This window comes from Loxodonta africana, chromosome 18 (genome assembly GCF_030014295.1).
Source record: "Loxodonta africana isolate mLoxAfr1 chromosome 18, mLoxAfr1.hap2, whole genome shotgun sequence".
Taxonomy (NCBI): domain Eukaryota; kingdom Metazoa; phylum Chordata; class Mammalia; order Proboscidea; family Elephantidae; genus Loxodonta; species Loxodonta africana.
This window is the reverse complement of record NC_087359.1, coordinates 31,450,487-31,470,132: the sequence shown is the minus strand read 5'-3', so window position 1 is coordinate 31,470,132 and position 19,646 is coordinate 31,450,487. Positions and strand designations below refer to the sequence as shown.

The 19,646-nt window shown below is 57.3% G+C and overlaps 2 protein-coding genes across 10 annotated transcripts in view; both read right to left on the bottom strand.

Moving 5' to 3' along the window:
- ARHGAP27 (Rho GTPase activating protein 27) overlaps positions 1–9,189 on the bottom strand; it is a 48,964-nt gene extending 39,775 nt beyond the window's left edge. For 2 of the 6 annotated variants that reach the window (XM_064270995.1, XM_064270993.1), the window contains exon 1: positions 6,078–7,393. In XM_064270995.1, the coding sequence (XP_064127065.1) occupies positions 6,078–6,734 (657 nt within the window). In that variant the 5' untranslated portion in view covers positions 6,735–7,393. Of the gene's footprint in view, positions 1–6,077; positions 7,395–8,105; positions 8,238–9,072 lie in introns of those variants that run through there. The other 4 variants (XM_064270990.1, XM_064270992.1, XM_064270989.1 and 1 more) reach the window with 4 other exon arrangements.
- A 2,028-nt stretch (positions 9,190–11,217) lies between these two features.
- The window catches only part of PLEKHM1 (pleckstrin homology and RUN domain containing M1), a 47,539-nt gene continuing 39,110 nt past the window's right edge, over positions 11,218–19,646 (bottom strand). For 3 of the 4 annotated variants that reach the window (XM_023553766.2, XM_003414299.4, XM_064270987.1), the window contains exons 10-12: positions 15,100–15,163; positions 14,421–14,578; positions 11,218–13,530 (exon numbers count right to left, since the gene is read on the bottom strand). In XM_023553766.2, coding sequence (XP_023409534.1) covers positions 13,419–13,530; positions 14,421–14,578; positions 15,100–15,163 — 334 coding nt within the window. In that variant the 3' untranslated portion in view covers positions 11,218–13,418. Of the gene's footprint in view, positions 13,531–14,420; positions 14,579–15,099; positions 15,164–19,646 lie in introns of those variants that run through there. The other variant, XM_064270988.1, reaches the window with a different exon arrangement.

Here is a 19,646-nt window from a genome sequence, read left to right as displayed (position 1 = left end):
GGCACCCCTAGGGCGGCTGCTGTAGCTGGGAGGTTGGGGGGAGTTGTTGGGAGGAGGGACTATGGGCAAAGGGACTCACTGGACCCTCACCTTGGCCTTGCCTCCCTCTGCTCTTCCCAAATCCTTTCCAAAGGGCCCCTGGCGGGCCTGGAAGGTGGGTAGGTAGCAGGGCACCACGGGCTGCCCTTGGAGTTTGTCCCAGGAAGTCATACCAGCCCTCAGATCCCAGGGGAGGGAAGGGGCAGCTCGCAGCACAGCGGGACTTCCCTGGTTGGGTTTTAGGAAGGGTGCAGGGAGGAGCTAGGTGGGAAGTGGGCAAGAAATGGGACAGAGTGAGAAAACCGCCTTGGTGAGCACCCTCTTCCCTTGAGCTCCCAATCCCAAGGCAAGGGCCACTTACAGTTTGAAGGAGGAGGCATGAGTGCCCTGGGGCTCCTTCCAGCCCCACTCCTGGCCAGGCCACACCTTGGAGTTCCCCCGCTCAGGTGAGGTACCTCCTCAGCTGTTTGCATAAGAAGTTGCAGCAGCTGGCCAGGTGTAACTCTTTCCTCCCTGAGGCCAACTTCCTGGCAGCAGGCCATCCAGCCCAGCTCCCTCAGGCCTGGGCCTTCCTGCCTCTGAGGCCAAGGGTCGAGAGAGAGAGGTGGCCACACCCTTTAGGATGGCCCTCGCCCAGGGGTGGGACCCGCAAACACAAGGGAGGAGTCTCAGTGGCCCTTCATTGCACTTATTTTTGCCTGGCTTCCCTGGGCTCCGAGAGCTGCCTCCCTGGGGAAGCCCTCCTGGCTTACCTCCCCTTCTCTTTCTCCTCAGAAATATTTGCTTCTGCCTTCTTCTGGGATGCCTAATCCTCCAACTACACCCTCAGCTGCACATAGTGAGGTCAGGGTTTGAAATTCAGGTTCCCCTCCCTGCAATCCATCCCACGGGGCTGGGCACGCAGAGCGGGTCAGAGAAGTCAGCACTGTTTACCTCAAGCTTGCACTGTCCTCACGGGGGGGACATGGCCAAGCCTGAAGGCCATCCAGCTGAGACTGAGTCTAGTGGCCAGAGTACTGAATTGGGAGTCAGGAGTCCTTGGACCAAGCTGGACCTCCTGGTTGTGTGACCGTGGGCCAGTAGCCAAACCTCTCTGAGCTTCTGCTTACCCTCAAGTCTTTCAAGCTGCAGGAAGGATGAGATTAACCTTCGTGTACAAGCTCTGAGAGCCCATCAGACCATTAGTCCCCTGACATTAGATCATGTCATGTTGTCCCACATTTTTGTGTCCCTGGGGTCCAGCACGGGGACCAGCACATACCAGGAGCAAATGGCAAGGCCGTAGAAGACCATACAGTATAGAGGCTCATTTCTCCTGGTGGGGGGGGGGGGCGCTGCTGCTGTCAAATGGCCTACCCTGAGCTAATGCCCTGGGAGACGGGCCGCCCCAGTTCACTCCCCCCACCCTCAGCAGTCTTTCATGCTGCCCAGCCTCTCCCCTTGTCCAGTTGTTCATCGACTGGACACTGCCTCCATCTTCCTCCAGGACACCCACCCACCCCCTCCCCAGCGACGCTTGCCCCTGCTTTGAGGAAGCAGGTCCTTTCCCCTCTGCCCTGGGCCCCTCCCTCACTCCTTCCTCCTCGGAATCTCAGCTTTGGAATCTCAGCACATCAACTACCTCCCCACCAACCCCCCACCTCTGCCATTCCACCCCCCCCCCACCCCCGTCATCCTCTCCTCCCTGTCTTCCTGCCCTGCCCATCCACTTAGTCTGGGTCTCTGCCTTCCATCTTCCACCCTCCTCTGCCCACATTCTTGAGAGTTGTCCACACTCTCAAATCCACATCCTGACCATCGCTGCTCTCTGACCCACTGCCATCTGCCCTCAGCAACCCCTCCTTGATCAGCCCTGATAAGATGGCCACTGACCTTCTGGTGGCCACATCAGTTACGTGTTTCAAGGCCCTTATCTACATCTGACCTTCTGGTAACCCTTGTGGACACTATTCCTCAGCTTCTGGGCCTGCGCTCAGCTGCTTTTCCTCCATGCTCCCTGGCTGTTCCTCCCTCACGGGCTCCTCTTTCCTCCTGTCACCCAAATGCGGTGGCCCTGGGCCATCTCAGGCGCCCTCGTTCCCACCATCTACACTTTCTCAGACCATCACAAGCGGAAGGCCTCATCCTGAACAGCAGACCTCTCTACCCAACTGTCTCTTGGGATTCTTGGATAGAGGGTCCTGCAGGTCTCCCCTTACCCAGGAAGTAGCTCTGGAAATCCCAACACCAGAGTCCTTGGAAGGCAAGAAGGAACCAACGTCTGCCCAGGTGAAAACTGGGAAGCTAGAGCTCATCCTGATTCTCCTCCCCACCCCACCCCACCCCACCCCTGGGCCCATCCCATTGGGCACCAGGTCCCACTAAGTCCACCTACTAAACCTCCCATGTGCCCAGAAAACCTGGCTGTTGAAAGCCCCTGGCTGTTTTTGCAGGCCCAGCCACAGGGGTCTTTTCTCAGCCCCACTCCCTTCTCTTCTAAAAGCCTTCCAATGACTGCAGGATAAAGTCCAAATTCCTGGTGAGGGCCCACAAGGCCCTGCTTGGCCGGGTGCCGCCCACTCCTTGCCCCTTTCCACACAGGCACCCTGGCTTCAGCTGCATGGGGGTGGGGTGGGGGTGGGACCACAGGACCCCAAACATGCTGCCCCCTTTCACACCTCCACCTCTGCCTGTGCTCCATGGCACCTCGAGTGTAGCTCAACCACAGAGCGCCTGTGCCAAGCCAGACTGAGGCATCTGTCCCCTCCCTCCTCCTTCCCCCCCTCCGCCCCACCCCACCTCCCCTCCCAGTGGTGTGCTCTCAGGGCATTCATTGGCTGTAATCTTGGGATCCGAAGGGTCACATGATGCTTGGCAGATGTCCACTCAATTCATGCTGAATGGATGACAGAAGGACTAGGAAGAGTGGAGAGGAAGGGGAGGGCCTGCTTCTCCTGCCTCCTCTGAGGAGAAAACAGGCAGGCTCACCTTTCAGGAAGTTCCTTCCCTAAGGGCTACCTTGAACAACTAGGAGTAGGGGTGGTTCTTTCTTCCCAGGGAGAACCAACTACCTGCTCCTGGGCTTTGTTGGCAGGGGCAGTGGGAATGGAGTGTCAGGGAGACCCACAGCTGACACTTAAATAAAGCACTGTCACAGTGTGATCTGTTATACTCATTACACAGGTGGGGAGGCAGGACCAGAGATGCTGAGCGACTTGTCCAGGTCACACAGTGAATTAGGACTGGAAGTGGGACAAGGCAGCAGCCTCGCCACCCAATACCCAGGTAGGTCTCTGGCAGACGTCCCAGTACCTCCCTGAGCAAGCACCCCACCATCACCATCACCTCTGCCCTCCGCCCTCCTGCAATGTAGGAGCCAGAGCTGAAGGAAGCAGGGAGAAGATAACACAAGGAAGGGAAGGGACTCCGTCTTCAGCCAGGGTGATTTCTCAGGAGGGGCCAGGTCTATAGGTCTCCCACTCAGACCTGTAGAGCCCCAGCTCATGGGTAAGGGGCCTGCTGCCCTCACCCCACGTCTACACACATTTCCGGTGCGCATGCTATGGGCCAGGCCCTGAGACAGGTGCGGGGGTTCAGGGGACAAGGCCAGTCTCCACCAGCGAGGAGTACACCTCGACTGGCAGACAGACTGTCCCACCATTACGAACAGAATGCGGAGAGGCTTCTGAGCGCGCTGCCAGGAGCCTGCCCCGGAAACGGAGGGGTGCTGGGGAAGGAGTTCTGGCATCCAGCCACCTATCCCAGAGAAGCTGCCCAGCCGGTTGGCGGGGACACTGGGCACAAGGAGCTGCCCTCGTCCCCGTTCCCACCCGCGGGGTGCTGCTCTCCCCATTGGCCACAAGGGGGCGGGCTATCCCCTGCAGAAACTGGGGCAAAGGTGGCGCAGTCTCGGAGGAAAGGATACACTAAGGGGAACCAAGCCAGTCTTGTAGGACCGCCTACTACGTGCCAAATGCTTCCACGGCTCAGCTCATTATAAGGCTCACAACGTCCCTAATCTTTAGGTATTGTCCTGCGTTTACACGAGGACACTGAAGCTGGGGGACTTAAGTCGTTTAGTAGCCTTTGGCAGGTGACTCAATGGAGAGTCCTTGTAGCCTCAAAAGAGTCCGTGGCTGGTGCAAACGTTAACGCACCGCTGCTACCCGAAAGGTTGGATGTTTGAGTCCGCTCAGAGGCATTAGAAGAAAGGCCTGAGGGTCTACTTCCGAAAAATCAGCTACTGAAAACCCTAAGGAGCACGGTTCTACTCTGACACACACATGGGGTGGCCGTGAACTGGAGTCCACTTGATGGCAGCTGAAGAAGAATAGCCTCAAAACCTGAACTCTTTGTACTATAACAGGGCAGGAAGACCAGGCGGCTTGCGAGTAGGGGCCATGTCTCATTTGTCCCAGCAACCTGGCCTCGGTCCTGGCATGTGGCCGGCAACAGTGCTTGTTGTAATGTCATCAAGTTCAAAGAAAGAAATCAGAGACCCACAAACGTCAGAGGCCCCCTTCTCGTCCACCCGTTCTTTGGGCTAAAGAAGAAACTGAGACCCCAAGAGAGGAAGTGAATTGCTCAGAATTAAACAGCTGGTGGCAGATAGCAGAACCGGGTCTGCGCAACTTTTTTCCTTAGGCTGCCTCTCCCTGAAAAGTTCCAAAAGTTCAAGAACTTAGGGCCACCCCAATGATTCTGAGAATGTAAGAGGGTTTTAAAACATGCTCTAGTTTTGATTTCTCAAATTAACATGACTGGAATCTGAAGATGAAAACATCTCTTATCGTACTGGACTTCATTCTGAAACAAAGCCATCAAAAGTTAAAAAAAAAAAAAAAAAGGAACTGAAATGTTGGAAGCAGCCAAAAAGAGAAGCAGACCCTGACTTTCACATTCATCATCTCACCTGAGTCCCCATAGTCCTGTGAGAAAGGCCAGGCAGGTAGAGCTGGCCATAGTCCCCAGCCCCTTATTCCATGTCCAGATGCATTTGGAATACAGACTGGTTCAGACTTCAGAAAGGTAGTAAGGTGCATATACCTACCCTGTGCCATGTGATGCTCTGGCTGGGCTCGGGGCAGCATCCTGTAATTACACTTATTTGCATTTCTGCACCCCCACTCATTTGTCAGTTTGTCATATGGTGGTGGCTTGTGTGTTGCTATGATGCTGGAAGCTATGCCACTGGTATTTCAAATATCAATAGAGTCACCTATGGTGGACAGGTTTCACTGGAGCTTCCAGACTAAGAAAGACTAGAAAGAAAGGCCTGGTGATTGACTTCCAAAATTTAACCAATGAAAGCCCTATGGATTACAACAGACTATTGTCCAATATTAGGCTGGAAGATGAGCCCCTAGGTTGAAAAGCACTAAAAATACACAGTGGCTGCAACAATGGACTCCAGCATACTAACCATAGTGAAAATGGGACAGGGCCAGGCAACTTTCAGTTCTGTTTCTACCTGGGGTGTCCGTGAGCTGGACCTGACTCACGTGAAGCTAACAAAAGCATTTCTGCAGCAAAACATGAATATTCATAATAAGTGGAATAAATAAAGACAATCCATGGCACGCAGGGAGCTCTGGTGGTTCAGCGGTTGAGCGCTCTACTGCTAACGGAAAAGGTCGGCGGCTCAAACTACCAGGCGCTCTTCGGAGGAAAGATGTGACAGTCTGTTTCCATAAAGATTACGGCCTAGAAAACCCTATGGGGGCAGTTCTGCTCTGTCCTATAGGGTCGCTATGAGTCGGAATCGACTCGACAGCAACGGGTTTGGGTATCAAGGGCATCACAACAGTTCAAGTCAAATTTTGCCACCAATTGAGTTACAAAAAACCTGTGGCTTCCCAGAGTTTTGGCATTTTGGAAATGCATTATCTGCGTTGTGAGTCTGTACCATGCTGGTTTTGTGGCTGAGGAACGTGAGGCTCGGTACCCTGTGTTAAGGAACTGGTCCAGTGGACACTGGGTGTCAAGCCCGACACGAAGCAGGTCTCCTTGCACCTGGCTCCGAGAGAAAGCAGCCGCCTACTCCTCACGGGGTAACGTACCTGGTCCGGGCGCTCCTCCCGCGGCGAGCCACGCACGTCCTGGATGGCCTTGCTGATGTTCTCTGAGCCACTGCGCGCCAGGGGCCGCGGGCACACCCAGGAGCCCGCCACGCTGCAGGCCTTGAAGCTGCCGGCGCTCCCGAGGAGGCCGGCAGGGGGCACAGCGGCGCGCGCCAGGTCGTCCAGGGACTGCGCGGGCCGCACCGGCGCAGCGGGCCGCAAGTACAGGCAGGCAGGCAGGCCCGGCGCCAGGCTGTTGCGCTGGGCCAAGGCGCCGCGCCGCGCTGGGCCGCACAGGGAGCCCGCGCGGCGCGGTGGCTCGGCGGGGGCGCCGTCGGGGCCTGAAGGCGTCGGCGCGCTCACGAACCGGTAGTTGTAGGCGAGCGGCTCTGGGGCTGTCTGGCCCGGGCGGGGCGTTGGCAGTGGCGGAGGAGCCGCGGGGCCGTCGAGCGCGGGTAGCTCACGCACGTACTGCGCGGGCAGGTAGAAGGGGCGGCCGCCGGGCTCGCGCCGCACGTGCCACCAGTGCTCCGTACTGCGGTGCAGCAGCTGGTAGCGCTCGTTGGGCTGGATGGCGACGCGGCGCCCATCCTTGGCTGTGTACTCAAAGGGGTGCTCCACCAACACGTACACGTCCCCCTCGACGTCCGCCGCCATCGCGGCCTCGGCGCTTCCCTGCGGGCAACAAGGTGGGGCGGGGTAGGGGAGGACATGGAGGTCAAGGCTGCGGAGCAGGGAAGAGCACCGCAGAGGGTGGGAGGAGGCTTGGGTTCGAATGCAGATCCTGGACTTAACCTGTGTGCCCGGGGCTCAGTTTAAAAAATAAAAAAAAAAATTTTTTTTTTAAATTGGGGGGCTCGAACAAGAAAATCTCTAAGGCTCCCGTTCTTACACTCCATGATGGACTAACAACCACCCCCTCATTCCGTGGCGTTGCTTATGGGAGTGGAGCCTCGCTTCTGTCCCGTGGCCGGAAGGTTGGGGGTAATACTGCTCCAGCTGTACTGCCAGGGAGGCTTTGGCTCAAAGAGTTGGGGTGATCCACACCACCGTTGCCTAAAAACTGACTGGGCCTCAGTGTCCCCGTCTGTAAAATGGAAAGAACTGCCCATTTCCTGCAGCTCCGGCCACCGGCCGGATCCCGCCTCCTCCAGTTCGCAGGGAGTCCGCGGACCGTCCCGCAGCGCCCCCTCCCGCCAGGAGTCTGAGGACGCAACCTCAGAGATTCCCCTGCCCGGCTTAGTCCCAGGGTCAGGGCGGCAGGACTGCGTCTGCCAAGGCGGGGAAACCGGTTCTCTCGGTTTCTCCTTCCCTACCTAGCAGCCTCGCCGCATACGTGAACCCAGTGCCCAGCCCGCCCAGCCCAGCCCGCGCTGTCTCTGCTCTCTAGCTTCCACCTCCGCTCCCAGCCTGCCCAGTAATGCCTACATGTCCCATGAGAGTGACCCCCAGAAAATGGACTTTGTGACAGTGACTACCCATGCAGTGACACCCCTCTCCCTCTCCCCCCAAAAATCAAACCCACTGCCATTGAGTCAATTCCGACTCATAGCGACCCCCAGGACCCTCCAAAACTCTCCTGCAGTGAACACAAGTCCCCCCACTCCCAGGCTGCCCCAGCCCGGCTCCTAGCGGATCGGGGGAGGGGACAGAGCCTCACTGTAAATCTGCCTGCGTCGCAATCAAAGCGAGGAGTCGGTGTCCTCCCCCGGAAGTGGCTGTCACTTCAAGCTCTTACACTTGACCACACCTTCTCCTGTCCCAGAAGGTTGCCAGGGACTAGCAGCCGAAAGCACGGGCGCCTGCGGAAGCTGAGGGATCCCAGGAACGGGGTCGGGGCGCATAGTGATCCCTCTCCACTCTTTCTCAAGCTTTCCTCGATGCGGGGAAGGGGTGTAAACCGAGTCCCTGCGCACACTGGGCTCCGGCGGTGGGATCAGTGAGGGGCCCAGAGCTGAGCCAACAAGTCCCAAGGGAGAGGACATCCCCTCACACCACCTCATCCGGGACTCCCGGCCGCGCACTCACTTGGGCACGGCCGGCCTCAGGGCTCCCATGAGCTGGGTGGGCGGAGCTGGCGGGTGGATGCAGGTTAGGTCCCTATCATCTCCCTGGGCTGGACTTCCAAGGGCAAGGCTGAGAGATCACCGGGACCGGGAGCTGGGGAGGGGAGCAAAGAGGGAGAGGGACGCTCAGGAGGGACCCGGCTGCCCCGGATTTCCAAAGTAGCTGTGTCTGGGAGAGGCCAGGAGGGGCCGAATGCTACTGCCTGGGCCCGTGGGGACGCTGGGGGCGGGGCACCGAGAGGAGACGCAGGGGAGGGGGCACGGGCTTGAGGGGCGGGAGGGATTTGCTCCCTTGCAGTCCCCGCGCCCTGGGCGGGCAGCGCCGGGACACCCCGCGGGGCTCCACCCCAATCCGAGTGAAGCTGTCCGTGCTGTGAATCTCCAACTCCAAGCCCTCTCCAGCCTACTGCAGCACCACCCGCTCCGGTCCACCTCCTCTCTCCGCAGGCCCTTTCCTGGCGCAGTCGCGCCGGGCCTAGAAAAAGTCGGAGCTGGGTTCCCACGGCAGGGATGCCAACCGAGAGCGGTGTCCCGCAGTGGGCGAGAAGGGGACCCGGACCCCAGCTTCTTCCCCGACACTTGGGGGCGAAGAGAAGGGGAGGGATGGGGGAGCGAGGAGGCTTCCGGAGCGCAAGGACCGACGCGTCGTCAGGAGGTGCCCTGCGTCCACTGCCCGGGGCGCCGCGACTCACAGCGGCGCCACCGCCTGGGTCTGCGCTGGGGGCCGAGGCCTGTGCCCCTCCCGCCCCCAGCCCTGGGGCAGCCCTGGGCTCCCCGCTACCCAGACTGATCTGTCCCGCAGCTCCACTCCTGGGCCCGCGCAGCTCCCACCCTAGCGTTGCGCGCAGGGGAGAGGGGAGGGCGGCGGCCACCTGCGCCCCCCTTACAGACCCTCGGTATGGCTCTGCCCCTCCCGCCCGGCCCTGCACCTCGGGGCACCGGCTCGCCGGCCTTCAGCCTCGCTTCCACTTGCCCCGGCGGGCGCGTGTGGACTCGCGTCCGGCTCTCCTTCCTCGGCTGCCCGGCGCCCGCGCTGCCGGGTTTCCTGTTCAACAATATAGCGAAGGAGGCACCGGCGGAGAGCGACCGGCAGAACTTCCTCCCGGGCTGGGGCTGGGCTGCGGCTGCGAGAGACAATCCCCGGTGTCCCGGCTTCCTGTCCCCTCTGGGCCGGGCCAGCGCCCAAGGAGCGGAGACGCCACCCCTTCCCCCTGCACCTCCCGGGATCCTAGACCACACCTGGCTGTCTCCCGGGAGGAGGAGGCAGCAGAGCAAGGATGGCGGATGAGGAGGGCGGGAGTCTCCCCACCAACTTTTCCTGACCAGATTCACTCCCTCCGCGCCCCGCTTCCGTTTTCCCTGTGGGGGAGGTGGTTGCCCTTTCATCTGTCCTGCGTGTAAGCTCAGAGCAACCCCTGGAGGCCAGGATCTTGAGTCCAGCCCTAGGGCCCTACGCCTAGTAGGCTTATCTTCCGGAATCTTCTGCCTCTCTGGGGGAGGCAGCCTCCGTCCCCTTTGACTTGAGCTTCCACTCCCTGCAGACATTGGCAAGCCCCAGCCCCTGTGGTCCCTTACTCTGAGGGCCCTCAAGGAACGATTAATTGCCCCAGGCCTTGGCCCCTCCAGATACCACTTTCTCCACCTCCTGAGGGCTGAGGGTTTAGTTGGCACCTGAGTCTGGCCACCTGCTACCCTCAACTCCACCTCCATGCCTTTGCTCCTGCTAGGCTTTGCTCACAAGTGATTCCATTTTGTGCCAATTATTTGAGTGTGCCTGAGGCCTGGTGGCATCCTGGGCTCCTCCAGGGCAGGCACCTGGCAGAATTCAGCATTTATATCCCTGGTGCCTGGCATGCTTAGAAAAGAGTGGCTGGATGAATCGCCTTGAGGTCCCTCCCCACTGGTCCCAAAGTTACCCAGCAAGCCAGGCAGGGTGACACTGGCTGATAGTGGTTAGGGTCCTTGCCGGGGGTCAGACAGGTCTCAGGCCTAGCTCTACCACTTGCTGGCCTTGGGACCTGGGGAGATTTGCCTTATCTCTGCATCTCAGTTTTCTTTCCTTTGAACTGAGGGTAGTAACACCTACTTTATATCACTGTTGGGAAGATGAGATGTGCTTGATTAGCACAATGCCTAACACATAGGAAATTCAATATATTAGTTATTATTATCACTACTTTTATCAAGAGATGAACCTTCCCCCTCTCTGGGTTTGGACTGAGGTCTTCAAGCCTCCCCTTCTTCTTTACGGGGAGAGGGAACCAGGTGCCCCAGAGGCATACTGGAGGACGGAGGGGCTGACGCAAATGCAAAGCAGCACCCAGGACACACGCCCCTGGCCCTCTACTGGGCCTATTTCCCCCCCAGTCCTCACACCCTTCTCCTCTTCTCCAGACCCCTCCACCTACTGCCCCTGAAGGGAGGCAAAGCTGGGCTGACGGGATGGGCAGAGGGTGCTCCCTAGCAAGCTGGGAGGACCCTCCAGGGACAGTAAACACTGACCAGGGCCCAGGGCCCTGCAACTTGATTTCCCTGTGGCTTAGTCTACCTTCCTTCTCCTGTGACAATGATGGCTCCGGTGGGCTTCCCCTGGAAATTCAGGGGAAGGTCAACAGCCAAGTAAAGGCCACTTGGGGCCCTAAAGCCATGCACCCTGAACCAGGGGCCCTGCTCAAGCAGCCTGGCTTTCTGAAGCCCCCTCTCTCCTTCATAACCCCGTGAGAAATTCAGTCCTGAAGCTTCTCATGTCCCAGTGTCAGGAGGCTATGCTATGACATTTAACACCCAGGAAAAACAACGTTTTTGTGTGGCATTTCAGGCATCAGCTTCAGTTGTTACCTATGAGCTTCTGTGAGTAAACCTCCCAAAGCCCCGTAACCTTCTCATCTGTGCTCACTCCTGGCACACAAGCCCCGCCTTCAGGTTTTTACTCCCGACCTCTGAGCGCTCCGCTGTGCCCAGGGACTGACTACTGGGGCAGGGGGAGCCCTATCACAGACGGTAACAGGTGACAGATGGCCTGTGGTCTTCCCCCAATCAGTGGCAGCATTAGGATTGAGAAGCAAAACCAGAGATTAGAAAGATCAGGTCTTTACTGCAAAATCATTCAAAAATCCCATGGCAGCAGTTCCTTCAATGCATTGCAAAACACTTTTCGGGGCCGAAGCCCGCTCAGGAGTGACAGTTTATTGCATAAAATAACATCTTTTAAAAGAGTGTGGGCACTACTGAGGTTCACACCAGCTTTCCACTGGAGGCCAGCGAGCAAAGGTCATTAGCGCTAGCAGCTTTTTGGTAATGGGGAGGGGGTGAGCCCTAATGCTAATAATCCCCAGGATGGGAGAAAGCCCCACCAACCCAGGTGAGCTCTGCCAGGGCCTCACTCCTGCTGCCTGAGGGCACCTGCCAGGATAGACTCACAAGGCCTGAGAAAACAGGGCCAGGTTCAGGCGGTGCTGCCTACCCCAGCCTGGGCTCCTGCCCACTCAGGCTTCTGGAACAGCTACGACTCTGACCAAGCTGTGCCTGTGGTGGGGCATGAATGCTGGCTACAGGGGTTGGGGGTTAGGGTCCTTTCTGGTTTAGAGGCTTTGGTGTGTGTGCTGGCACAGGTGTGCACCATCCTTCATGATGGAGGGAGAAGCTGGGTGGCAGCCTCCCTGCTCCACACCTGCTGCAGCCTCCTCTATCCTATTGCACAATGTATCCAGCTCCACAGGGCTGGCCAGGTGACTCAGCAGCTGTATCACCCCAAGGGAGAGGTGGGGTTAGGGTCATCCTTTGACAGTGACAGATGGGATCTCTACCTGAGGCCTCCATTTCCAAGCTGAATGCAGGTTAGATGGCCAGAGGCCCCCGGGGCTGAGAGAGGCCCACTGGGTCCAGGAAAGGTGGGGGAAGGCAGCAAAGAATTCATGCTCAGATGTATCCCCAGCTCCAGGGGCCCAAAAACCGCTTAGAAAACAACTTCAGGCCTCATCCTAACACCAAGACTTCCTCCAAGGCAATGCCCTTCCCATGAAAGTTTCCAGTCTCTGGCAGCGCCCCCTACTGGGCAAGTCCAGCAAAGCTTCGTGAATAATGGCTTAGAAAACTGAAGCTAACGATCCTTCCACAAGCATAGCTTCTCCCACAGGTCACTGCACACCTTGGCAGTGGGGCTTGCACTCTTCACAGAACGACAGGGTCATGTCACAGTGCAGAGCCTAGCGGCCACGGTGCCCAAGATAAGCCCCTGGCCTGGGCTCCCTGCCCTCTGTGGGCCCAGCCCATCTCCCTGCCCTGACAGCAGTGAGGCAGGTGGGGTGTGTCCCAGGAGCCCACCTAAGGTGGGCCTGGAGCATCTGCAGCAGCACCCCACCCTCTGACTGCCTGTGTGGTGGGATGAGGAGGGCATGGGGGTGAGGGGTGGGCAAGATGAGGCCCCTTCCTTGCAACAAGGAAGGCTCAAAGTGCTGACAGTGCTGGTTTTGAGTAATTTTCCTGCTGGGATCAAGACCCCAGGCTGGGGGGGGGGGGGCGACATTGGGCAAGGGGAGGGGCTTTTCAGGTGAGGAAGCTGGAATAGGAGGAGGAGAGAGAGAAGAGGGTGGTCGATGGGGCTGACCCGCCCTGCCCCACGGGCATTTTGGCACGTTGCACTAGAGCTCTGTTGCATTTGAGCTCTGGGTGCCCAGCAAGGGCACAGGAAAGGCACCGGGTCCTACCGGCAGTCTCTCTCCCAGCAGTGGCCCGCCTGCCAGCTCCCCACCAGCCATCAGGGAGGGTCTGAGCGGCAACTGCACATCTTGCTCAGGGTGAGAAGGCCTGGACTTCTTGGTGACTTGTGAAGAGTCAAGAATAAAAAATGTTTTCCATTGAAATATGAACGGGGGAAAAAACCCACCTTAAAAAACTAGACCTTTTAATCAGGAATGTGAAATTGAAAACATTCCCTAAAGTCTCGTTTCCACGGTGTTTTCACAGCCCTGATGGAGGTGCTAGGGACAGGGAGGTGAGCCAGGGCCTGGTGAGTGCAGAGGGCCTGGAGGAAGGGCGCATCTGATGGTGTCCCACTTCCTGCAGCAGATGCCCGGGGGGGGGGGGGCACCTCTGGGACTTCTGTGGCTTTCTCCAGGAGGCTTATGCTCTGGTTACATCTGACAGTCTCCCTGACAAGGAGAGGTGGCCCCAACACCTGCAGACAGAGTAGCCCAGGCTGATGCGAAACCCAGCTGGAATGGCTGAGCTGCACCCTTGCCCCTGTGGCCTCCAGGGTGGGGACAGGAGGTTGGGATTAGGTGAGAATGCTCTGTTCTTGGTACTTGCGTCGGCGGGCACAGCGGGGGCAGCCCTTCTTCACCACGGCCTGGCAGCTCTGATGGAAGACAGTCTTGCACTCGGCACACCTGGGGGAGAGAGCAGCAGATGCTGCTTGCGCCAAAGGGGCCGGAGGCCTCCCCTGGGGCCTGGGGCTGGCCAGTGTTGTCCACAGTACCCATAGGAAGGCTGTGCTCTACTCCGCAAGCCAGTGCATGGAGGCAGCACCTCTCCACTCCAGAACAAAAGATCTTAAAATGCTTACTGTGAATGATGCGAACATTCTGATATTCTCTTTCCTAGTTCATTTTTTTTAAATGCTGTTTGAGACTCACTAAATTGATTTCTTGCCTATGTTTAAAATACTCTGCAGCTTAAAAAACTCAGCCTCAGGCCCGTTCAGGGGCTGGTCCTGGCCAGGGGACACCTACTGAAAATGAATCCACGCTCCCACTACTCCAGTCTTCCAGTCCCACTTGGATTCGGGTGCAGGTTTGGTGGATGAATTTTTCCATTTAGAGGCTTCTGAGCTATGCTGTTAAAGGCACTGAGATAAATGAGCAGCAACTGGGGACAAGATGATAATGACAGCAGCAGAGGCAGCAGCAGGTACCATCCACCACGTGCCCACTAGGTGCCAGGCCTCTGCCAACACCCCAGGGCAGTAACTCATTTAATCCTTCCTCAACCCATTCACGGATGACAAAACTGAGGCCCAGGGAGGCCCCCACTCAGAGGGTCTGTGGGGGCCACCTCTGAGTAATCAGATGGATGGCTCAGTAGAGTCCTGTGAGGGCTCGTCCTGTCCCCTGAGCTTCACCAGAGCCAGCCATGTGAGGATGTAGACTACTCTGGACAACCTCCACCACCCTTCAGCACTGACAGAGTGAATATTCAAAATGTTCCCGCAAAATGGAACTAGGCCTGCTGCCCTGAACACTTGGGCCAGGCTGTGGGTGTGTTGGGGCATCCCACATACCTGACCGTGGTGTCAAACTCAAAGGGGAAGATGATGTCATGATGGTGGCAAATCTGACAAATGAAGCCACGCTGCGTGCACAGATCGCAGTTGTAGACGTGCTGGGAGGCGAACTCAATCAGGGTCTTGAGGAATCCTTCGTACACGCCCTCTGCGATCTGTGGAGGGTGAGCGCAGGCCACCAGGCCTTTTAGGCAGCAGTGCTGACACCGTCTGCAAAACGGGGCCCACTGCTGCTCATGGCAGGCTGCATGGAGCACGTCAACCCCAAGGCGCCCCTTGGACAAGAAAACTTCCCTAAATCGGGTTGAGCAGGCATCCAGGATTTACAGATGAAACCCAAATACACTGCACCCTCCCCCTTGAGGAAGGAGTGTCCCAACTGTCATTCCTGTGGCTCTTTCACCCCTTACCCTCCAGGTCGGGGGAGGAGTCCAGATGCAGGGAAGGGGCTGAAGAGACCTGTGATCCTGGGGTTTGCTAGAGGACCTGCTTATTCCAGGGGGCTGGGGGCCTTACCACTGCCCCAGGAAGCTTGGAGCAGACAACAGGAAGACCCATGCTGAGGACAGAGAAGCTGAAGACTGCGCCCCCTCGCCATCTCCCTTTCTAATTCTTCTAGGAACGAGCTCCTTCTAGAGAGGAGGTCGGGGAACGGGGAGAGGGCACCTGATCTTACCTGTTGAAGGTCAGCGATGCTGTACTTGTGGGGGAACTCCAAGAGATAATTCCTGTAGTTGAGCCTTCAAAGAAAACAGAAGAGGCTCCTTAGGAGAGTCTCCAAGACCTGGGCCAACCTGTGTTCTATTTGTTTTCATTCCCTCAGCTGCTAACCAAGCTTAAACCCTTCCTGCCTCATACCAGGTTATAGTTAGGAGCACAGAATGCGCTGCCTGGGCTCCAGACCTGGTCTTCCAGGTAACTAGCTGTTGTGACCTTGGTCAAGCTCCTCAGCCTCTCTGAGCCTCAGGTTTCCTCATGTGAGAAATGGAGCTGTTCTGAGGAGAAAACCATTCATTGAAGAATTTGTGGAGCGGTACCTAGCACACAGTGACAAGTGAGAATGAAGAGGAGGAGGATGAACGCTAACACTTGGTGCCAGTGCTGAGCTAAGAGCTTCATGTATCACTCTGGCCTCATAGTCCCGTGAGGGTCGTACTATGTAATCCTCACCTTGGAGAAGGGGAAACAGGCGCCAAACCCAAAAACCAAACCCGTTGCTGTTGAGTCGATTCCGACTCATAGTGACCATATAGGACAGAGTACAACTGCCCCATAGAGTTTCCAAGGAGCACCTGGTAGATTCGAATTGCCAACCTTTTGGTTAGCAGCTGTAGCATTTAACCACTATGCCACCAGGGTTTCCAATTCTTAGAGAAGAGGAAACAGAGGCACAGAGGGGTTAATTAATTTGTCTGAGGTCGCACAGCTAGTAAGTGGCAGAGCTGGAGTTTGAATGTAGGAGTCTGGCTCCACAGCGTGCACCCATATCGGCCCTGCTGAATGCCTACAGATGTTGGCTGTGATAACTGTTGCTGCCACTAAGTGCCAGGCACAGTGCTGGGGACAGAAATGCACAGGATGTGGCCTCTGCCCTCCTACAGCCCTAGTCTAGCGAGGGACAGACATTCAAACACCTGGTTTCGGTACTATGTGAGAGGAGCCGGACATGCCCTAAGCACTACAGATCCTGTTTCAGAAGCGGATAAGGGGTGTGGAGGATGAGGGCTCACTGCCTGCCTGGCTCTCCTTTCCCCTACACCAATGGGAGAGGTCCCGTGGGTGACATCCTGAGGGATGGAGAGGAAACACCTGCAGAAATTCTCCTGGTACAAAAACCTGCCTGGCCTTGCTCTGTTTGTGTGTGTTTCTGTGGGTATTGGGGATGGGGACAGAATGCTCTGAGTCAGAGGAAGCTTGGGAGCCTGCCCCAGGACATGGAGGGTCACACGGGGAATCTGGATGGTGTCAGAACTGTGGGGCATCTGGAATGGGGGCTTAGCTATGCCCCACTCTATGGCCTTAGTTGTGATCCAGGGAGGGCCCAATCTGGGTCAGAGACAGTGGGTCCCCACAAGTAGCCAAGTGGGCCACACTGCGCCACAAGGGGTGGGGATGCTGCCGACAGGCCATTCAGTTCACCATGCTGATTTCCCCAGTAAACTTCCAGCTTTCTGGGAACAGGAAGCTGTCATTTATCACCAGGAAAATGTGGGGGTAGGGGAGAGCACAGGCTGGCCTTGAGCTGGCTGGAAGGAAAGAGCTGATTGGAGGGAGAGTTATTTCTGTTATCTGCCCTCTGTTGCTGTCCTGGAAGCCCTGGGTGCCAGCCAGGCCCAGGGCTTCCCTCCAAGCCACCACACCCTGGCCTGTCACACTCTCAGCTGTAGCAAGGCCTTGCAGCCGGTTTCGGTTTCTCTCCACAAGACTCGGGGAGAGCACTGGCCTGGGGTGAGAGGCCACCTCTCATCCTGGCCTCTGGTAGAGAAATCTGTGTGCATGCTTACACCCCAGGCTACTCGGGCCTTAGTTTCTCCCCCACACAATGAGGAGATCCCACTTTGTTCTCCTCTGGCCTGAGGCTGACTCCTGAAAGGACGAGAGAAATCTTTCCAGCTCCCTGGAAGAAAGCGGAAGATGAGAGGAGATGGTTGTAAGTTAACTCCTATAAACCACAAAGTGATGGGGTGGGATGTGGTGGGTGACACGGGTGTTACCTGTCTCCTCTGAGCCCTGGGTTCCTTTTCTGCTCACCCCTCCCTAGGCTGTAGGGAGAAGCACTTGAGGTCTGGTGGGTTAGCACCCCTGTGGGGCACTTCTGTGATGGCTGCTTCTCAAAGGCCCTAGAGGATGCTCTGCTGGGCTTCTCTACCTCTTGGAGACGTGTCTGTGCCCCAGGCCTGCCCCTTTCTCTCAGAGCACCCAGCCAGGGTGCTGCCACTAGCGAGGTGGATCTCCACCTTGACTTCACCACTTGCATCCAAGGCCTGCTCATTCTCCTTTTCAATCTACCTCTTCCTCTCCATTTCCACTCTGGCGACTGGGTCCAGGCCCTCTCATCTCCTTGGATTAATGGATTATTGCACTAGTCACCTGCCCAGGCCCTAGCCCCTCAAGCCGCTGCACCCCACTGCTGCCAAAGCAGTCTTCTCTAAAGCCCTGATAGAATATGACAGTCTCTTGCTCAAAACTGTTCAATGGCTCCCCACTGCCTGCAGAAGAAAACCCAAACGCCATCAATGTGGCACACAGAACCTTCGAGTCTGGCTCCTGAGGACACCTGGCCCATGCACCACAGCCCAGCTGCCCTGGACCCCTGGCAGGTCCCTGTGAGCCATGTTCCCTCCCACCTCCACATCACAGGTTCCCTTTGGAAAGCCTGGCCCTCTTTTCCCTTTTCTCTCTTTATTGATTTTTCTGAACACCAGTTCAACATATACATAATGCCATTTGTGTAGAGGCATCTGCTTTCATGTACGAATAGACAGAATGAGGTCTCAAAGGAATACTCTGTCGATAATGATGCTGGTGGGATCTGAGAAGGGGTGATTTGAATTTCTTGCTTTTTTCCCTGTTTGAATATTCTAATGTCATCCACCATGGGCTATCTTTGTAAACAAGAAAAATCTCTTTTTTTAAAAGGTAAAGAAGGACTCCGCAAGCCCTCAGCTCAGATGCCATCTCCTCTGGGAGCTTCCCTGGCCCTGTGGGCCCTGCTCAGGCTGGTCGGGTGCCCTCTCTCACAGCACACGCCACGCTGACCCGGGGCCATGAGTCTGAGGATCTGTGAAGAGTCCAGGCATCCTCCGAGGTCCTGTGTGCCACGGTGATGGAGGCAGTGGGGAGTCAGCCACTGAAGGTGCACCCCTCCCCACCACTCCGGAAGGGCACACCAACACAGGAGCTACCAGTCCATTTTACGGACGAGGAAACTGGGCTCAGAGCCACACAGCTCTGGTGCTCTCTCCCCTGCCCCACGCTGCTCCTAAAATGAAATTCCACAGACGTGGCCCTGTTCGCCCCTAGGCTGGTCACACAGGAGGTGTGCAGTCTGCTGCTCACAGTAGGGAACAGCAGGCCCAAGGAGAAGGAGGCAGGTGGCCCCCAACACCAGCACAGGCTGGGCCACAGCCAGGTCAGTAAGGCCGAGTGAAGGGGCAGTTTCCGCGGGAACCGTAGGCCGACTAAGCATTCTGCTTCCTGGTTCAGCTGGGCTCCGCAGGGTGGAGATGGTGCATGGGGCCACCCTGCAGGCACCTGGTCTACACAAGGTATGCAGGTCTGTACCCCTTGACCAGGGAGGGAGATGAGGCCCCCCTGACCACAGAGATTTCACCACCCTGTCAGGGGGCAGGAGGGCAGACTCTCTGGAGCCACCGTGGGATCTCTAAAAGGCTAGGAATGAGTCAGCACCCTCCGAAAGGGGAAGACCCAGTCACCCAGCTGAGGATGGAGGTGGGCAGAGCGTCTAGGGCAGCAGCCTCTGAGGACCTCAGTGGTGGTCTCCGAGGACTTTCTTCTTCCAAGCCCTGCAGAGGAGGCCTGGGCTCAGCTGGCTGCTCTGTGGGGCCTGTGCTGGGCTGGCCTGTTCCCTTTGCTCAGAGAGAGCTCCCTGCAGCAGCCCCTCCCTCAGAGCTCAGCAGACCTGCACTGGCACTGCAGGTGTGACTCTAGAGAACTGTAGCCGGGACTGAGGAGGTGCTGCCCTTCAGAAAGGTGGTCTTTGTGCCAGCCCTTTTTGAGGGGCAGGGGCCTGGACGGGCATGTGAGCTACTGCAGTCTCAAAGAACCAGTAAAGGCAGACATCTCATGCAAGGCAGTAGGCCCCAGCTCCTCTGCCTCAGGCTGCCCTCCTGAGACCCCAGGACAGTGGGGCCCTGCAGAAGGCTGCAGCCTGGGGGTATATAGGAGGGGCACGGAAAGCGCCTCTAAGTCCAAGCTGAAGCCCAACGTTACCTCCCACCCATGAGCATTGAAGGCTGTGAGGCCCTGGGCACCAAGAACCTTCCTGAAGGTGATCCTGAGGGTTTCACCCCAATCTCACCCCCTTTTGAGAATTTTGGAAGGGATATTGCCATGGACAGCCGTTGGAGACACGACTGGCTGGGGACAGGAGGAGACAGGGCAAGACAGTCCTTCACGGTCTCGCCCTCACCTGCCTCTCCAGCCTTCCTCTCACCACATTCCCCCACTTCCTCCTCACTCTGCCAAAGTTCTTTCCATTCT